The sequence below is a fragment of the Mercenaria mercenaria genome, chromosome 18 (genome assembly GCF_021730395.1).
Source record: "Mercenaria mercenaria strain notata chromosome 18, MADL_Memer_1, whole genome shotgun sequence".
Taxonomy (NCBI): Eukaryota; Metazoa; Mollusca; class Bivalvia; order Venerida; family Veneridae; genus Mercenaria; species Mercenaria mercenaria.
Genome location: NC_069378.1, coordinates 26,394,464 through 26,415,473, shown reverse-complemented (window position 1 = coordinate 26,415,473; position 21,010 = coordinate 26,394,464). Strand labels below are relative to the sequence as shown.

Here is a 21,010-nt window from a genome sequence, read left to right as displayed (position 1 = left end):
GTTCTGAGGGTTATGAGATGACATGATCAAAACTTTTCATTCTAAAATGTTAAGAAATATTTTTAATAGAGACAAAGTTATGTTACAAAGGCCAATGACTATTTACAGGATGCATTTATACACTAATATAGTCAGCTCTTTATCTGAATAAGTACTTAGCAATACGCATTTTGCATTTGTTGTTTCATATTTGCAATTAACAATTATCATTTATTGTTTGACAATTACAAATGTACCATTTCACAGGCAATATTTGATATTAAGCATACAGCAAATAGCATTTTGCAATAAATGTTTGTCATTTAGCATTTGGCAATGAGCATGGCACACCGGCTTTCCATAGCCTTCAATAGTACTTAATAAATGTCATTTCGTTTTCAAAACATTTTGCATAAGGTGTTTGGCATTAAGCATTGTTATCTGATATTTAGCAATTGACAAATAACATGGCGCACCAGGTTTCCATATAAACATGTACATTAGCATCACCTTGGTAGAACCGTTCTACACACACTGGAAGTCTTTACTCTAGGCCTAGTTTACTCCCATTATTGTACCGCTAAATTATGGAGAAAAGTCCAATATGATTAATTATTAAAGTGATAGAAGTATGAAATCTAAAATGCTTGAATTCGTAACAGTAATAGTAAAAATATCAACGAAAATGAGAACAATTTAATGCATGCATTATATGTTATATGTTGTTTTTTTCATATTATATATGTTAAATATTCCAAGCCGAGATTCAACTAGTTATTCCCTTACTTCATTGTCCATGTGTATTGAAAAAGGAAGCGAATGAATAACGTATATGGCATGCAATCCGCTGCATTGATATATGAAATGGTGTTAAACTGACGTATCAAACTTTTTAGAATTTTAATTGAATGCATATTATACAACATTTTCAAGCCAAAAATCAGCCATAGTTGTAATTTAGTCAAAAAAACATTTTCAGATTAAAAGAGGCACCTTGTTGGTTCAGAACTGAATGCACGTGCTTATTACTAAAAGTGCACGTGCTGACGACAATTAAGAAATCTAAAAAGATATTTAGAATATAATCACTGCAAACAATAGATATTTATTACTTAATAAAAATATGAAAAAATCAAGTTTCTAATACTATTACTTTTTGAAATATGACAAAAGAAAGATTTTTAGTTTCCGCGATTATCAGCTTCAGTAGCCGTTTCCATGGTTACGGCACACCGCTAAATTTCTACGACCTCATTTAAAACCTCCATTTGTTGCCGAACTGTATTCTTATATAGGTAAAAAAGTTTTGTATGTTGGGTAAATTAAAATCCTTACAGAGGGCCCGTACACACGAAAGCTTCTTCAGATATAATGAGATTCTATTAGGTTAAAAAAAATTACAGGCCAAGCTTTTAAATTTGAAGCATTTATTATTAGTGATTGGTTTAGAACTATGATAATAATTTATGTAAAATACAGTATGTTTCAATATGAATAACAAAAATTATGCAAATACGTTTTTTCTCTTCATCTTGGTGCAGATGTATATCTATACCGTACTTTTTTTTGTTTAGAATATTTGTCCAGGCACGTGTCCAGGTGGGGGGCCAGGGGGCCCACCCCCACCCCCCAGCTGGCTGGCTAGTTACGATTTTTATTACTATGGGCCCCTCAACAAATTTATACACCAGGCTTGATTTGACAGCAATACAGAGGCTAAAGAGCCATAAAAACGTGGCCGGTAGTGGAAATTAGCCCCAGGCATGTTACAGAAGTAAAAGTTTATCTGTACATGCTTCATTGATCGCTTGCTTTTTAAACACGGTACTTGCTTGGGTAGTGGAGAAACTATTATGTTTTTAGCTCACATGTCACTTTGTGACAAGGTGAGTTTTTGTGATCGCGCAGCGTCCGTCGTCCGTGCGTGCGTGCGTCCGTAAACTTTTGCTTGTGACCACTCTAGAGGTCACATTTTTCATGGGATCTTTATGAAAGTTGGTCTGAATGTTCATCTTGATGATATCTAGGTCAAGTTCCAAACTGGGTCACGTGCGGTCCAAAACTAGGTCAGTAAGTCTAAAAATAGAAAAACATTGTGACCTCTCTAGAGGCCATACTTTTCAATGGATCTTCTTGAAAGTTGGTCAGAATGTTTACCTTGATGATATCTAGGTCAAGTTTGAAACTGGATTATGTGCCTTTAAAAACTAGGTCAGTAGGTCAAATAATATAAAAACCTTGTGACCTCTCTAGAGGCCATATTTTTCATGGAATCTGTATGAAAATTGGTCCGAATATTAGATCTTGATGACATCTAGGTCAAGTTCGAAACTGGGTCAACTGCGGTCAAAAACTAGGTCAGTAAGTCTAAAAATAGGAAAACCTTGTGACCTCTGTAGAAGCCATACTTTTGAATGGATTTTCATGAAAATTGGTCAGAATGTTCACCTTGATAATATCTAGGTCAAGTATGAAACTGGGTCCACTGCGGTCAAAAACTAGGTCAGTAGGTCAAATAATAGAAAAACCTTGTGACCTCTCTAGAGGCCATATTTTTTGAATGGATCTTCATGAAAATTGGTCAGAATGTTCACCTTTATGATATCTAGGTCAAATTCGAAACTGGGTCATGTGCCGTCAATAACTAGGTCAGTAGGTCAAATAATAAAAAATCTTGTGACCTCTCTATTTTTCAATGGATCTTCATGAAAATTGGTCAGAATTTTTATCTTGATGATATCTAGGTCAGGTTCAAAACTGGGTCACGTGAGCTCAAAAACTAGGTCACTATGTCAAATAATAGAAAACATGACGTCATACTCAGTTCAAAACTGGGTCATGCGGGGACAGGTGAGCGATTCAGGACCATCATGGTCCTCTTGTTTACTCTTTGGAAGTGTTATAAAATGATCATGACATTGTTGGTTTTGTTAAGTAAATCTTAAAATGAATCTGAAAATTGAAACATTATGATGGTTGTATTTTGTTTTTACATTAAGGCACATTCCCCAAATTTATTAAATTGATATATATTTATCCTTTCTTTCAATTTTACAACAATTATGAATTTTAAACTACTGCATCAATTTTACTCTTTTGGGTCTAATATTCTTACTTAAAAACTCTCATAGTTTTAAAAGTAGTTTCTCAGTAAATCTGACAAAACGCATCTAAAACTCGTTACTTATGAGAGGTTTTGTACATAAAAATATGTGCTGTGATGTTGTAGTTTGTACAGTTAAGAGTTCATTGTCATTTGAAATCTATGATGTAAATAGTAATTGTCATAATACTTTGTTTTGCTGGAAATCTAAAAACATTTCGCCATTTTGCAAATAAATAAATCATCTTAAAACTTCAAAAAAAAAAGTCTTTCATTATATTTACTTAGTATGCAGAAAAAGTTCAAAAAATATTTTTATGTTTTTATTTATTTCATTATTAATATTTATTTGTGGACGTAGTAAATCATTTTTCTACAAATCATGTCATTTTGTATATCAATTTTGAGCAGTTTTTGATAACTTTCTTTTTAGTGAAATTACACATATTATCTTTTTTTAAAATTAGAAAACAGTTTTTTATATTATGATTGAAAGAAAAGGGTAGAATGAATGAAATTTTATTCATCTGAATAAAATGTAGTATAATTATTGCTGACAATCATATAGTTTGTTTTATTATGATAAATAAAGTTGATTTTCAAAGTACTAGCTTCTTTATTATATTACTGGTGGCTGGTTATACATTGGATTGGTAGATATCAGAGCCAATACACTGAGACCTGGGTATCATATAGAAAAATGAAGTCCATATACACTGTGACTGTACAATCATACATACATTGAAAAGGCTTGATGAAATGATTAAAAAATAGACTTTTCCTTAAATATATGATACATTCATGCATCCTTAAAGGTGTTTCAGGTAGCAGGAAAATGCATCTTTTCATGTGCCATATTAAAAAATTTTCGACATCGGGAGGGGACACCCCTCCCCAGTCCATCCCAGGTTGCCCCCCTCCCCGCCCCTCCAGCTAAAAAATCCTGGACACGGGCCTACTGTCAAGTGTTCACATGTCGAGATTTAATTTTAATGCAGTCTAAGACATAATTAACAAGCTTATACATCATGTATTGCATTTAGAAATTATGGATTATCTAATACAGTTAATTGTAATAATAGAACATAAACTTCCTAAAACGGATCCATAATTCGAGATATTTGCAACCATTCCAATAACACCACTTCCTTAATTTTTTATGGGGCACTGGCCATTTTTCAAGGGAGCTCTGTCTTTAAGGTAGCACCTAATGTCATATGATATTAATTATTAAAATAAATGAATGATTTAATAACAATGAACTAATATTAATAGTAATAATAATTAATGATAATAAATTCGTCATGCCACACATATAAAACACTATTTTCATACACATGTACATGTTCAAAAGCGCTTTATGAAATGCATGGCAAACAATGCCTTAAATTTACATTAACAAAGCACGAATATAACCAAACAAGACAAACGTATATAAAACATATTAAGTTTAAGTAATAAACAAATAATTAAACGAAGACAAAGTAAAAAGCGTTTCTTGAGATAATGGTATTTGATAAACCATTGATTATAATTTTTTTTAATATACCTGACATTACTCATCGGGAAATTGTGAATAGAGAGCGTAAGTACGAAATTTTGCTAGGACGAATCATAGTTCGAAAACGAGGCTGTTCTAGGAAGATGGCTGCTGCGGTCCAGCATCACCCAAGTCTGGACCGAAATGAAACAAAAATCACCCTAGAAATCAAAACCAAATCAGTTGAGCAAACACTCATTCCATTAGTAACTCAGGTAAGACATAATGTATTTAATATGCATTTATTTGCTCACTTAATGGACATGTCTCTCTTTCTTCATGACACTTGTTTCAGTCACGACTCACGGTTGACTTGACATAAATTTTGACAGGACTGTAAACATTGAAAGTATGCACGGTTTTTAAATTAACTTGAAAGGATAATTTTATATGGAATTCAGCATTTTGCTCAAAAGAAATAAGAAATAACTCTCGAGGTGCCTAGGCAGATCATTAAAATCAATGCAGCGTCCGAGTTAGTTCTTCTGGCATAATCGTAAGAGTCATAACCAAAGAAGTATAAAATTTTTATAGCTGTAAGTCTTTGTCATAACTTAACTGACGCTGTTTGTTATTTTCTGATGGTCACATCCATTAAGACTTAAAGTTGTGGTGTAACCCCATTTACTGACACTATTTGTTATTTTCTGGTCGTGTCCATTATGCCTACTTCTTGTCAATTCGACCCTTCCTGTGGTTTCGATCCCATAGCATTTTCCGAAATAACACACGAGACGCATCTGACATCAGCCAAGTACCGGTTACGTTGGATACGTCGAAGATTCACCTAAGCGTAAAACGCGAATTTATCACTCAACATGCACAAAAAGCAGATAAATCATCAACTAATGGTTACCACAGTATATATTCGACCTTATTTTCATCTAAATTCCCGATTATTTGCCATTAAATAGTTGTAGTTTCCATTTAATTTTCGCTAAACTTTCTTCCACGCAACTGGACTCTTGCAGGTGTGTATTGATTTTTCAGCCAGTAGTTGCTTCCCTTTCAAAAAGCCCGTATTTTACTGTTAAATTCATACTTACTGGTCCGCCATTTTTAATGCAAAATGAGGCGAGCGGCTGACGATTTGGCGAGTTGTTGGGTCATGAAATTGTCCGCGCACCTGCTATTTTGACTCTAAATTTCTTGATTTTGCTTTGAATCTTATTTGATAATAATACATTTTGTTGCATAATGCCAGTATTTTTGATTTTTCAACCAACTAATTGGTGTCTTATAGAGGGTCAAACGAAATAAGGCTGCAGTGCCTAAAACTAATTTCTTCGTCCAGAAACTAATCATCCAATTGACATGTGTTTTTAAAAAGTTACCCTTTCCAGTTTGTACATCGTTATTTTACAATTCTACATACAACTGGCTTCAGGGTGGAATGAACAAAATGAACTGTGCGGTAAATACTAATTTTTCACAAGACTTTCTACACATACAGGGGTTCCATTTGACTTGGGACCCCGGGTCCAGACCCGGGAGATTTTCAAAAGACGCTCAAAGGACCCGGAATGATAATTGCCTGTGCGTCACTTGGGACCCGGAGGCATTTTCCTTTGATAATCCTTCCTCTTATCATTTATTTTCTACAGTAAAACTATGTCCACGATAAACACTTGCGGTCATGCCCTCCTGCCTTTGATCTTCTGCTAAATCCCGCCATTTATGCTGTGGACATGCCTGGCTGATTTTTTCTTTAACAGCAAGTTACGTCACGTCGAGTGCACATAGGTAATGAGAATCAATGAAGTGTTGAAATTAATTGATAAAGCGTATTGATTGTGTACTGTCAAAAGGGCGCCAATTATTAAATTCTCTGTATTAAAGCGACCAGCTGATAACCGAGCATGTGAAAAGTGCCCTACAAGATTTCTTCATGCAAACTTTAAATTAGACCATTGTTTAGTGATCATACCTTAATTTCAACAAGAAAATCCACAAATTTTAATGAATTTGGAAAGCAAAAATATGTTTAGAATGTCCATCCACGATTCTAATTACACCCGATGACATGTGCAATTACACACACACAATTTCTCCAAAATTCACTAAAAAAACTGACTTTCAATGCAAGTTTAAATGAAAAGTAGCATCATTATTTGAGGAACAATCTCTGGTTTACTTTAGTGGACCAAGTTAACTGCGCAAAAAGAACATTTCAGACGACATTCCGAAAGTGTACCAGTATCCGGATAGTACGTTTTGGATACATTTTTACAGAGTGTTTTAGCACTTTTCTGCTAAAAAGTAAAAATATTGAAGAAAAACCTCATCAGATTAATGTGAATTTTGATAAATATTAATTTATAATATGAGATTATATGACCTGAAACAGACACTGTTATTATGCTGTAACATGTTTTTGGTTTTATTGTTTTATTAGCTATTTATTACGGCCCATTTATTACATAGTATTACTGTATAAGAAAATATAGTCAATTGTATCAACATGTTGGGACAGGACTCGTGTATTTTGGAAAAGGACCTTTCAAAATTTGGACCCAAGGGTCCTGGGACTCTTGGGTTTTCAGGTCTAGTGGAACCCCTGCACATATGCATTCAGAGGGTGCGAATTAACAAGAAAGCTTTTTAGTGATTCAGACCGATGACATGGTTGGTTTTATTTATGCATAATTTATATATTTTATATTTCTTTGTGTTTTAAGCTATTTATATCTTTGGAGGAATGCCAAAAATATATTTTGACCTAATTTTGACCCTCGCACATGTCTTTGTTAATGCGCATGCGCAGAATGAAGTTTTAAGGGGATCGAAACTACAGCATAACAGGTTAAGTTGTGGCGTAACCCCATTTGGTAACCTTAGAACCAGAGTCGAACCACAACATCTGTGCACTGACTCTTGTGAGTAACAGGACGGCATGCAAAGTTAATAGCACATGGTTATTTTTGAAAATTGAGATCAACATTTTTGTATAATTATGAATTTTATTGAATTATAAATATAACCATTTTCAACATATTCATGAAAATTTTGAATAAATAACAATTCTATACGGCCTGTTTGTTTTCAAAATGAAGAGTACCCTGATCAGGTCACAACTGCAATGGCAGGTTTTCTTTGATGCTTATCGAGTTCAAAAGTTCTGCCCCTTGTCAATCAAAATCTCGGTGAATTTCAATACTGTTCGCCACCACAAGCGGAAGTATGGCAGTAGGCGGAGCGTCATATACTAATTAGCTACTGACAGATGTCTATCATGCCACGCGCCGACTGACACGTGGTCATCTCTCGGTTTGTATTTAGTACAATAATTCAGCATGCCCATTCACGCACTGCAGTACGTGAATCACGTACAAAATATCAAATGCACACATAAAAATCACTTGTTGGGGGTACATGCACGCAGAGATTCGGAACTCTAGTTCAGCTGCAATATCGCTGTTTATTTCATCGCGCACTTGCCAGTTGTTTGGTATGGTCTAAAACGCAGATCCGGTCCAAGAACGTTATAATTTCGTTTCCATCACCGAATTCTCGGCGTAATTGTCAGCTGTATAGAGGGGTTTGGTAAATGTTTTAGTCGGACGTCATACGGGTCGTGTGCAAAAAAAGAATGGATACGAAACGCAAAAAGGCATTTTAGCTTTAATAAACTCAGCAAAAGGTTAACAGTATTTTATTTTTCGATATTTAACTGCAATTTTGATACACATTGCATATCTGTAATAGTTTGGCCATTTATTATTGATGGACGAATTTTACCAGTCTTCAGTTGACTGTATGTTATTTCGGACGAATCGTGTTCCGTTCACGAAATTGGGAATACATGAACCTTGCTGAAAAATTATTTATATTTAGTATAATATAGGGAGGGGTGTTTTGATTCAGAATTTCCTATCTTAACTTTGGAAAAACATTTTACTTTTTCTAAAATTATCTCATCTGTTATACCCCACCCACGAGAGTTCTGTATGAAGAAAACAACAACAAAAAACAAACACAAAAAACATGTAATATACAAATTTCAGTAGTTAAATAGAAAATTTTCAGACCTGCCATGTAGTGTACCCCCAAATTTTGAAGTGTACCCCTATTTTGCAAAAGCAGGGGGTACATGTACCCTCAACTTTAAAAATGAGTGGGCATGCTGAATAATGTCCTTCATTATGAAAGATGTTTATTGATCAATGTGTAAATGTTAATTGATAAACAATTCATAGAAGAGCAGCCTATTATCATGTTTGTACCACTTGTTCAGGGGTCACGCTGTCGGTTGCACTTTTGTGGCCCCGAAAATCTTTAATTGGCAAAAATGGCCCGAAGCTATGTCTGTCTGCAAAACTATGAACTTTGCCTGTTACACAATGTTTACTGAACAAAAGGAATCAGTGTAGAAAAAAACTTGTATGAACAACATCTGTTATTGAAAGGCGGGAGCAAATTTTCAACAATTTTATTTGATTACTAAATTAGCAGGCCTCGACCTTAGCGGTGGACCGTTGGACCGAAGCAACCAAAATATCGGCAGGTCCACTATCAAAAGTTGGGTAGACCGACGGTCAACCAATTTTCAGTCATGGACTGCAAATAAAATAAAACCCTTAAAGGTGAAAAATAGGGGGGAAAATCATACCCATATCGGCGAATTCACAAAACGAAAGTTGATTTTGCCTTAGTACGGCATTCTACAGTTATAAGCATTGGCGGGTTAAAGTCAGGATAGGTGAGTGGTTTTTACGTGGTAACTTTACCAGTTTGAGTAATTACATCAGGCAAAATCACCTGGATTTATTGGAATTTACCCGCGAATCGTAAAAATATCTAAACATCATGCTGGTAATTTTCCATTCCACAAGCACGTGTGCCCTATCGTAATACTTAATTTACATCGCAGTTACTTTTGACACAAAAAACGCGCGTAGTGCATTCATTTTCTAATACAATCGCTTCAGATTTTCAACACCGCTTGAGAACTAATACAGTTTAAATTCTATAACAATTTTAATAAGATATCGACAGAAATGTAGGCCAAATTCTTTAAAAACGATCAAATTTTCATATAATGTTTCGTAAAATTTCAAACAGTGCGATCTTGATTATTTATCTCCTTTTTAAAGTAAATAAACGGTACATACTATGGTAATAAAATTCAGACTTTTGACCAGAAAGTACAAAAAGCACAATTAAAAAATCTTAAATAATGAAAAAGCGGCAGCAGTTTAAATACATGGAGTAAAACGATTTTTTGGCAAACAGATTTCTGTTAGCACGGCAGAATAGGTTACGTGACCTCATGAACGTAAATAGAAATGTGGTTTTAAAATGAAGCAGTATGATGTTGTTGCGATTTTTAATAAGTTTTAAATGATTCTTCGTACATATATTTTTTGACACAACACTTTGTTAGATATTCTTCTCAAACAATAATGTAAATTTCTTGAGGGCAAATAGGTCATCTGACACATTTACATGTCAGTTTATTCGGGATATTGCACATTCGCTTTTAAAAAATTAAAGAAAAAACTTTTTTACTGATTTCTTCTCAACAATTAAAGGAATCGAGAAAGTACGATCAGACAGTGATGTGTCACATGGCGCGAAAACATGACGTAATGCAATGACAATCTCGGGGGAAACTATACCGCTTTGATCTCCACTGCTGATGCCACAATAACCGACACACTTCTTTTAGCTCTTTGAGGGGGTGTTAATTGATGATGAAAACGAGGCCAATTACTTAGTTTATCATCAGAATGATTACCGATAACTGTTGATGGGTTTTTTTTTTCACTTTCAGCACTGGTCGGGAGGATGATGATTGTGTCCATATTTTGGGACACTTTTCAAAATAATTATTTTTCGGGATAACAGATTGCTACGGTCTTCCATTTTTAATTATTTTAGAAATAAGTCCTGTTTCTTTGAGTCATATGAAGTTATGACGTCTACAGCATCACAATTTATGAGATAGAATTTGGAGGTCCACTAAAGTCTGAGCAGGTCTACTAGATTTTATCAGTTGGTGAAACTGCTGGCAACTGCTGAAAAAAGTTAAGGTCGAGGCCTGATTAGGCAGTTAATTAGTTTATACTAATTTGTTTTAGCTCGATTGTGATGAAAGCTTCAAGCTTATTGGAACCAGTCTCGAGTCCGCTTCCTGGAAAAACCAGTACTGGTGTCATGTGAGAAGTCATGGTCGTGACCCCAATGGGGCTCGAACCCACGACCCCTGGATTGAGCGGCCGACACCTTATCCCCACTAGACCACCGCTCCCCTTAAGGCAGTTAATTGGCGATAATAAGGTTATTAAACACTGAAATGTTCTGACATCTACTAAAAAAAAAAAAAAAAAAAAAAAATCTACCTACCCACCCCCATTTTTTATGCCCCCAAAGGGAGACATATAGTTTTTGAACCGTCTGTCAGTCTGTCCGCAATTTTCGTGTCCAGTCCATATCTTTGTCATCGATGGATGGATTTTCAAATAACTTGGCATGAATGTGAACCACAGTAAGGGGACGTGTCGCGCGCAAGACCCAGGTCCGTAGCTCAAAGGTCAAGGTCACACCTGGACGTTAAAGGATAGTTCATTGATGGGCGTGTCCGGTCCATATCTTTGTCATCCATGGATGAATTTTCAAATAACTTGACATGAATGTGTACCACAGTAAGACGATGTGTCGCACGCAAGACCCAGGTCCGTAGGTCAAAGGTCCTAAACTCTAACATCGGCCATAACTATTCATTCAAAGTGCCATTGGGGGCATGTGTCATCCTATGGAGACAGCTCTTGTTTCAGCATGTTACAGGAAACAAACATTTTTTTTTTAGGCCTCACCGATTTGGGTTCGAGCCTCACCCTGGGCGTTGAATTCTGTATGTGAGGAAGCCATCCAGCTGGCTTACGGAAGGTCATTGGTTCTACCCAGGTACCCGCTCATGATGAAATAATGCACAGAGGGGCACCTGGGGTCTTCCTCCACCATCAAAGTTGGAAAGTCGCCATGTGATCTATATTTGTTTCGGTGCGGCGTTAAACCCAACAAAAAAACAACAAAAAAACAACATGCCCCATGTATCTCAAAATGTATTTGACCTAGAGTCAAAAACATTAAAGGTTTTTTTTTTATAGCATGTCAAGTTGTGCCCCTGGGGTTCTGTTTGGGAATTCACTTAGCTAGGCCAGAGTTATGGTCCTTCAGTCACTTAGTGAAAAATACACTAAGTTCTTAAAAGTTTATGTTGCAAACATCTTAAAAAAAAGTGTTTCACCTACATGTAGAGTCATGAAACTATGTACAGTGACAGGAGTGTGGGGCAATTGTGTCCTATGGATACACATCTAGTTGTTAAATCAAATGTTTGAATTCTCAACACAGTTGTTACCTTTCTGTAATACAAGCTAAGCAAGCTTTTCATTAAATATACTCAAGGTTAGGATAGAGTCTTTAAAAAATGGGTTACAAAGTACTTACATTATGGCAAGGAATTTGAATACTTAAGTTACCGCAGTTTGAGTAAATTTTTAGCTCGACTATACAAAGTATAAGGAGAGCTATCCTACTCGCCGCATCGGCATCGGCGTCTTTCCGCGTCCCCACCTTGGTTAAAGTTTTGGTACACTTTCTCTTTTTTATGCCCCCGAAGGGAAGCATATACATGTAGTTTTTTAACCGTCTGTCCGCAATTTTCGTGTCCGGTCCATATCTTTGTCATCCATGGATGGATTTTCAAATAACTTGGCATGAATGTGTACCACAGTAAGATGACATGTCGCATGCAAGACCCAGGTCCGTAGCTCAAAGGTCAAGGTCACACTTAGACGTTAAAGGTCATATTTCATGATAGTGCATTGATGGGTGTGTCCGGTCCATATCTTTGTCATCCATGGATGGATTTTCAAATAACTCGGCATGAATGTGTACCACAGTAAGATGACATGTCGCATGCAAGACCCAGGTCTGTAGCTCAAAGGTCAAGGTCACACTTAGACGTTAAAAGGTCATATTTCATGATAGTGCATTGATGGGTGTGTCCGGTCCATATCTTTGTCATCCATGGATGGATTTTCAAGTAACGCATAAATGTGTGGCACAGTAAGACGACGTGTCGCGCGCAAGACCCAGGTCTGTACTTAGACTGAGACTTTAAAGGTCATATTTGATGATAGTGCATTGATGGGCGTGTCCTGTCCATATCTTTGTCATTCATGCATGGATTTTAAAATAACTACGTATGAATGTGTGGCACAGTAAGACAACGTGTCGCGCGCAAGACCCAGGTCCGTAGGTCAAAGGTCAAGGAGGCACTTGGACTTTAAAGGTCATATTTCATGAAAGTGCATTGATGGGCGTGACCTGTCCATATGTTTGTCATTCATTCACAATCATATTAGTGGAATTTTGATGCCCCAGAAGGGAGGCATATAGTATTTGAACTCTGCCTGTCAGTCTGTCTGTCTGTCTGTCCGCAATTGTGTTCGGTCCATATCTTAACTATTCATTCAAAGTGTGTCATCCTATGGAGACAGCTCTTGTTTCAACTTATCTCTGTAATTACTTGATGGATTTGATTCAAACTTGAAATACTTATTCCTCATTATCATCCACATCATCTGACCTAAGGGCCATAACTCTGGCACTAATATTTCATGAATTATCCCCCCCCCCCCCTTTTCACTTAGATTTTCAGGTTAAAGTTTTGATGCACTTTCATTCTGTCTCTGTTATTAATGAATGGATTTGATTCAGACTTAAAATAGGTGTTCAACATCATCACCCGCATCATATGACACAAGGTGCATAACTCTGGCACCATTTTTATGCCCCCAAAGGGAGGCATATAGTTTTTGAACCATCTGTCGGTCTGTCAGTCTGTCAGTCTGTCCCAATTTTCGTGTCCGGTCCATATCTTTGTCATCGATGGATGGATTTTCAAATAACTTGGCATGAATGTGTACCACAGTAAGACGACGTGTCGCGCACAAGACCCAGGTCCGTAGCTCAAAGGTCAAGGTCACACTTAGACGTTAAAGGTCATATTTCATGATAGTGCATTGATGGGCGTGTCCAGTCCATATCTTTGTCATTCATGTATGGATTTTGAAATTATTGGGCATGAATGTGTACCACAGTAAGGCGACGTGTCGCGCGCAAGACCCAGGTCCGTAGGTCAAAGGTCCTAAACTCTAACATCGGCCATAACTATTCATTCAAAGTGCCATTGGGGGCATGTGTCATCCTATGGAGACAGCTCTTGTTTCATAAATTATTCCCCCTTTTTACTTAGAATTTCAGGCTAAAGTTTTGGTGCACTTTCACTCTACCTCTGTTATTACTGAGTGGATTTGATTCAAACTTAAAATAGTTGTTCAGCATTATCACCCACATCATATGACACAAGATGCATAACTCTGGCACAATTTTTCATTAATTATTCCCCTTTTAAACTTAGAATTTCAGGTTAAAGTTTTATGCACTTTCACTCTATCTCTGTTATTACTGAATGGATCTGATTCAAACTTAAACAATTGTTCAACATCATTACCCTTATCATATGACACAAGATGCATAACTCTGGGACCAACTTTTCATGAATTATTTCCCCTTTTTACTTAGAATTTTAGGTTAAAGTTTTGATGCACTTTCACCCTGTCTCTGTTATTACTGAATGGATTTGATTCAAACTTAAAATAGTTGTTCAACATCATCACCCACACCATATGACGCAAGGTGCATAACTCTGGCACCAATTTTTCATTAATTATTCCCCCTTTTTACTTAGAATTTTAGGTTAAAGTTTTAATGCACTTTCACTCTTGTCTCTGTTATTACTGAATGGATTTGATTCAAACTTCAAATAGTTGTTCAACATCATCACCCACACTATATGACACAAGTTGCATCACTCTGGCACCAATATTTAATGAATTATGCCCTTTTTATGCCCCCACTTTGGGGGGGGGCATATAGATTTGCTCTTGTCCGTCCGTCCTTCCGAAAATGTTGTGTCGCGCGTAGCTCTGAAAGTATTTGACGTAGAGTCACAAAACTTTACAAGAATGTTGGTCAACATGTGTAGTTGTGCACCTGGGGTTTCGCGTCCGGATCCATTCAGTCATGTAGAAGTTATGGCCCCTGACTTTGTAAAAATTGGTCATTTTAATGTTGTGTCGTGCCTAGCTCCAAAAGTATATGACCTAGAGTCACAAAACTTTACAGGCATGTTGGTCAGCATGTGCAGTTGTGCACCTGGGGTTTCGCGTCTGGATTCATCCAGACATATAGGAGTTATGGCCCCTGACTTAGTAAAAAATTGGTCATTTTAATGTTGTGTCACGCATAGCTCCAAAAGTATTTGACCTAGAATCACCAAAGTTTACAGGAATGTTGGTCAGCATGTGTAGTTGTGCACCTGGGGTTTCGCGTCCGGATTCATTCAGTCATGTAGAAGTTATGGCCCCTGACTTTGTAAAAATTGGTCATTTTAATGTTGTGTCGTGCCTAGCTCCAAAAGTATGACCTAGAGTCACAAAACTTTACAGGCATGTTGGTCAGCATGTGTAGTTGTGCACCTGGGGTTTCGCATCCGGATTCATCCAGTCATGTAGGAGTTATGGCCCCTGACTTAGTAAAAAATTGGTCATTTTAATGTTGTGTCGTGCATAGCCCCAAAAGTATTTGACCTAGAATCACCAAAGTTTACAGGAATGTTGGTCAGCATGTGTAGTTGTGCACCTGGGGTTTCGCATCCGGATTTATTCAGTATTGTAGGAGTTCTGGCCCCTGACTAATGTCATGTAGTGGGGGCATCTGTGTCCCATGGACACATTTCTAGTTTGCTTAGGATATACTTATAAAGTGTTTTGATACATTTTATCTTTACCTCTCTTATTACTTTAAGTTGATATTTTTGACATAGACTTAGGCTTATTATATAATTGTGCAATATCTTCATCCACAATTGGAGTCATTAAACACTCCAGTGACAGCTCTAGTTTCCTCAGATGTGCCCAGTTTCACTATCCAGCATCGAAATAGTCGAGCGCACTGTCTCCTGTGACAGCTCTTGTTATGCTATATTGCTTGGTCATAAAATCCATTCATGATCAAAGAAATGTTTTCCCACACCTAGATGTGGTATTTTATAAAGCTTCTTAGATTACTGTTGTAAACAAAAGTTCTCACTGTTGTAACTGTTCCCAGTTTGTAATATATCCTTATTCAGTTCAGATGAGCTAAGTTTATATAATACTGGTAGGCTTCTTTGATGTTTTGAACACCTGATAGCAGACCATATAACTAAAGTAAAATCTGATACAAATTTCTCTACAAATAAATTGTGCTTAATATATGCCCCTCTCTTTGACCTCCCCTCTCCCATACCATCTTTACAAAGTATTGACAATAATATTGTTATTTAATCCAGCGTAAGTACAAATCGAAATGTTACCCAAAGATTTCAGTATTATTTAAACTCTGAAATTTTAAAAGGACTATTAAAGGGGACTGTTGTGGTCTAGTGGTTAAGATGTTGGCCGCTCAACCTGTGGGGTTTAGGGTTTGAGCCCCACTGAGGTCACAACCACACCTTCTCATATGACACCTGTAATGTTTTTTCCAAAAAGTTGACATAAGAGTGGTTCAAATAAGCTTGAAGGTTTCATGACAATTGAGCTAAGATAAATTAGAGTAAACTAAACTAAAAGGACTACAATAATTGTGGATATATTTTTTTTTTCAAATTGATGTATGCTGTAAATTGTATCTTTTTGATTAATGACTAACCTTTTAAATGATGACTTTTTTGGCTTGTATTGTTCTGTGAAAAAAATCCCCCCCCCCCCCCCCCCGAATCCTGAAAGAAGATATAAAATTTTCATTCATTTTTAGCTCGAGGATTCGAAGAATAGGGGAGCTATCCTACTCGCCCCAGCATCGGCATTAGCTTTAGCGTGAGCGTCACACAAATGTTGAAGTTTGTGTACCACCCCAAATATTTTCAAAGATTTAAGTCCATTGAGATATTGCTTTCATATTTTGCATACTTGTTAACCATCATGACCCCATTCTGTAAACAGGAGCAGACAACTCTATCAAGCATTTTGACTGAATTATGGCCCCTTTTCGACTTAGAATATGCTTATTGTAATGTTAAAGTTTGCGTACCACCCCAAATATTTTCAAAGTCCATTGAGATATTGCTTTCATATTTTGCATACTTGTTTACCATCATGACCCCAGTCTGTTAACAGGAGCAGTCAACTGTATCAAGCATTTTGACTGAATTATGGCCCCTTTTCGATTTTGAATATGCTTATTGTAATGTTAAAGTTTTGCTCATACATGTAGCTTATATTATACTATCAAGCACTGAGAATTGTCGAGCCTGTTGTCAGCTGACAGCTCTTGTACATTTGTATGTTCAAAAGTTACAGTTTAATAGTCCTCAAATACGTATCTCCACAAGTTAGATGTTTTGGCCAAAACCCTGAAATTAGATGACCACAGAATTCAAATTATGCAGTAAGTTATTATTTCGTATTTTAGTATCCCTAACCCCCCACCCCCTGCCGACTTATTTCTTTTAATTTTTACTACCATGTCCAATTCTCCTTGCAAACCAGTACATCATGCCGCATTAGGCTGAGCTATGTTTTCTCTTTCATTTCTCTTTGGAAATATTAATCTGACAGCATAATCAAGGAAGAAGGAAGTGCCTTTGGCAACAAACTGCTAAATATTATGTTCTTGTAGTATGATAGCATGGATTTACTGCAAGCTGTTTGATAGAATCCTCTTGTTAGCTGCTCTGTTACTATACAAGAAACATATGGTATATTGCAATAGTTTAGAATAAAGTTATAATGTCTTAGAACTCTTTCAGAAATCTTATACACACTCTTAGGAATTCTAAGATACACTTACAAATTATTGATCTTGATCTGTCTTCTTGTTTTGTCTTGTAGCATTTAAATCTAGGGGAAAAACTCCAGCAGATAGTTAACGACTGAGTCCCTTGACCCTTGGGTCGTTTTTACAAGATAAGGGCATTGCGTTTTATAAGATTGGCTTTCTTGTCTCCTTGTTCTATCTTTGTAACATTTAAATATCCTAAGGGAAAACAACTCCAGCAGATGGTTTTGGCAGCCCTTTATTTATGTCCCTTAGCTCTGAATCTTTTACAAGATAATGACAGTTGAGCATTTAAATGGTTATGTAATTTTACTAAATCATGATATATAAAATATTATTAAAGAAACTTTATTTTCTAGTAGCTTGGCTAACCTAACAATGATTTAAACACTTGGAATGACGTGCATACATAAATGCTTTACTTACACTGGTATAAATGGGATATTTATTACTTTATCAGCAAGTTTTTTATACTAGAGTAACTTTATCACATAGAATAACAAAGTCTTAATTGTTAGCCAAGTGATGATGTAAATGTGTAATTATCTGCAGATCATGCAAGAGTGAAAGATATTTGATTATACAATATACACTGAAACAAATATCTGCTACATGCTAACTAAGATATTCAGGTAAAGCAAAGCAACTTTTTTTTTAAGTCCATATTTTAAAATGGTTTTTAGCTAAAAATCTATTTATTTATTTTTTTTTTTTTTTGAATAAATTTTCACTATGAAATGACATGATTTATATTCACGCTTATATTTCATAATTCATGAATAAAATAACAAAATGACTATTCTTAAATGTTATCTGAAAAAATAGCAAATTTTTATAGACCAGAAGATAACCCTACCCTTGTAAGGATAGTTTTCTGTTAGGCCACACCAAATTGAAAACTTGTTCACTGGATTTTTTTCTGAAAAAATTATGAGCGTGTTCCGGTTTAACGTCTTTTTCAACAATTTTTCAGTCATATAAACGACGGTGTCTACTTGTAGCAGTGAGTACAATGCCCAACTTTATAGTGCTGCCTCACTGGAATATCACACCGTAGACATGACTCAGGCTTGATACCCCACCCAGTCACATTATACTGACACGGGGCTGACCAGTCCAAGCACTATCCCCTTAATGCTGAGCGCCAACTGAGGAAGCTGCTAGTACCATTTTTTTTACGTCTTTGGTGTGATCATGCAGCCGGGGATCAAACCCACAACCTCCTGCACTCAAAGCGGACGCTCTACCACTAGGCTACTGAAGCGTTTCTGAAAAAACTGAGCGAAAAAGTAATTTAAATATTTTTTTAAGTTTTGAGAAAATCAGAAGCAAGCAAAGAGCAAAGAAATATGTTTGTCTTGTTTTGGCTCTCAGTTAACTAATAAAAACCTTAAAATAGAATGTACAGCTCTTTTACATTAAAAACAAGTCACTAGGGATTGAGAAAACATGGGTACATTTTGGTTTGGGTACGTTTTTATAACCGGTTATGATCCAAATAAATTACGTCTGCAAGCGCCAATTTTTTTTTATGCCCCTGCCATTAAATGCGGGGGAGGGGTGGAGGGGAGGGCATATAGTGTTACCCCTGTCCATGTGTTTGTGTGTTTGGAAAAAGGTGGTGTTTGTGTCCGGGCCATAACTTTGACATGCATGGTCTGATTTGAGAATAATTTCACAGAAATGATAAGCATGAAATCATTGGATTGATGATATGTCATGCACATAACCATTTTACTAGCTCAGAGGTCAAGGTCACAGTCCTTGGTTGAACTTTAAGTTAGCCAATTTCACTACATAGATGGTCTTCGTGTCCGGGTGATATATACTTTGACGCATGGATAGACAATGTGTCATGTGCAAAACCATTTCACTAGCTCAGAGGTCAAGGTCACAGTCCTTGGTTGAACTTAGCCAATTTTCACTGGTAATCACTACATATATAGTAGTCGCAACTTGACCGCAATGGTTGACCTTAGGTTGATTATTCATATCAATTATTTCATTATAGAAATCAAGGGTGCTTAGGGTAGACATGTATATTTATAAGGAAATTGGTTTGTATGCAAAGTATATATACTTACATTTGATCAGTTAAAACTTTCCAATACACTAATTTGAATTTAAACAAATTATTTCCCTTTTCTCATGCAGCTTGTGTTTTAGGTACACTCCTTTTCAATAATAGGTTGTGCCTCGATATGTATTATAATGCAAAGGTCAACCATCAGGGTCAAGTTGCGTCCACTATACAGATTACTAAATTTTCCTACAATATTTTTTTGTAAATAAATAGGGCCAATTAAAATTAAGGGTCCTTCTTTCCTTCTTTTAGTTTGTGAGCAGTACCATGCCTATGACCTTTCTCATCATGTTGCGGGGGCATCTGTGCGTGTCTTTGACACATTTCTAGTTTGGTTTTTTTTTTTTTTGGTCTTGGAAAATTTAGGCGCCAAGAGCGTACATGGTTATACTGAATACTGTGGTAAATCGAATAGCGTTATAAAGGGTTTCGAGTGTAATAACATAGGCATACAGTACATTGTAGTCAAATAAAATGTATGCATTTGGAAATGCTGTTAGAAAATATGTAATATACAACAATGCATAATTTAAAACTTAAAACAATAATCATGACATAGATGTGTGACTTGAATATTAAGCTACTGCTGTGATAATGTAACTTTTTTAGCTCGACTTTTTGAAGTTTTTGATTAAGTCAAATTACCTGTGCTACTATTACAGCTTTTGACTAAAAACTTAGAATAGTTATTAACTATCAAAGTCTACACCAGGAGAAACAGTCCCCATAACTCTGATTGAATTTTGACAGAGTTACCCCCTTTTTAACTTAGATTTGTTTTACTTGAAGTTTTATATAACGTCCAGTATCTCAGGGTTACTTTCAAAGCTATTGACTATTTATGCCCCTTTTACTGGCAAAGCTCTAATTCAGAGTCAAGCACTGAGAAAAGTCGAGCATCATGCTGTCTTACGGACAGCTCAAAGCTTTTCTAACTTTAAACTTCCTTAACGGATTAAATTTGTTGAAACAAAGTCTCAGTTAAGGTCTGAAATAACATGCATTAACATTATTCTACTCGAGGTTTTGAAAAATTGGAGATCTAAATTGGTCTGAACACAAGTCATAATGTAAAATCCTTACACCATCCACTTTTGTATACAAATGCTGATCATTTGGACAGGAAAAACAGAAAACAGGAAAGTGACATGCATCAATAGGTATTAACCCTTTTGCCTGCCTTATAATCAGTCTGCTCTGTTCACTCTTCCGTCAGTCAATTTTCAGTAAACACACCTTCAAGTGATAAATGGTTCTGCCCAAATTGATTTATAGACCAGTCTGTTTTAGAAATTTAGCTGGGTAAAGGTTAAAAAGTTCTAAATGCTCTGTATTTGTGTGTTAGCTTATCTGTAGTCCCCGTTAACTTGTATGCACACTCCTCCAGATGATTGTTGGCTACAGAAGACACTCC

At 36.1% G+C, this 21,010-nt stretch overlaps 1 protein-coding gene across 2 annotated transcripts in view; it reads left to right on the top strand.

Annotated features, from left to right (window-relative positions):
* Positions 1-4,714: 4,714 nt before the first annotated feature.
* LOC123538056 (alpha-catulin-like) overlaps positions 4,715-21,010 on the top strand; it is a 55,969-nt gene continuing 39,673 nt past the window's right edge. For both annotated transcript variants that reach the window (XM_053529522.1, XM_053529521.1), the window contains exon 1: positions 4,715-4,837. In XM_053529522.1, coding sequence (XP_053385497.1) covers positions 4,727-4,837 — 111 coding nt within the window. In that variant the 5' untranslated portion in view covers positions 4,715-4,726. The remainder of the gene's footprint in view (positions 4,838-21,010) is intronic.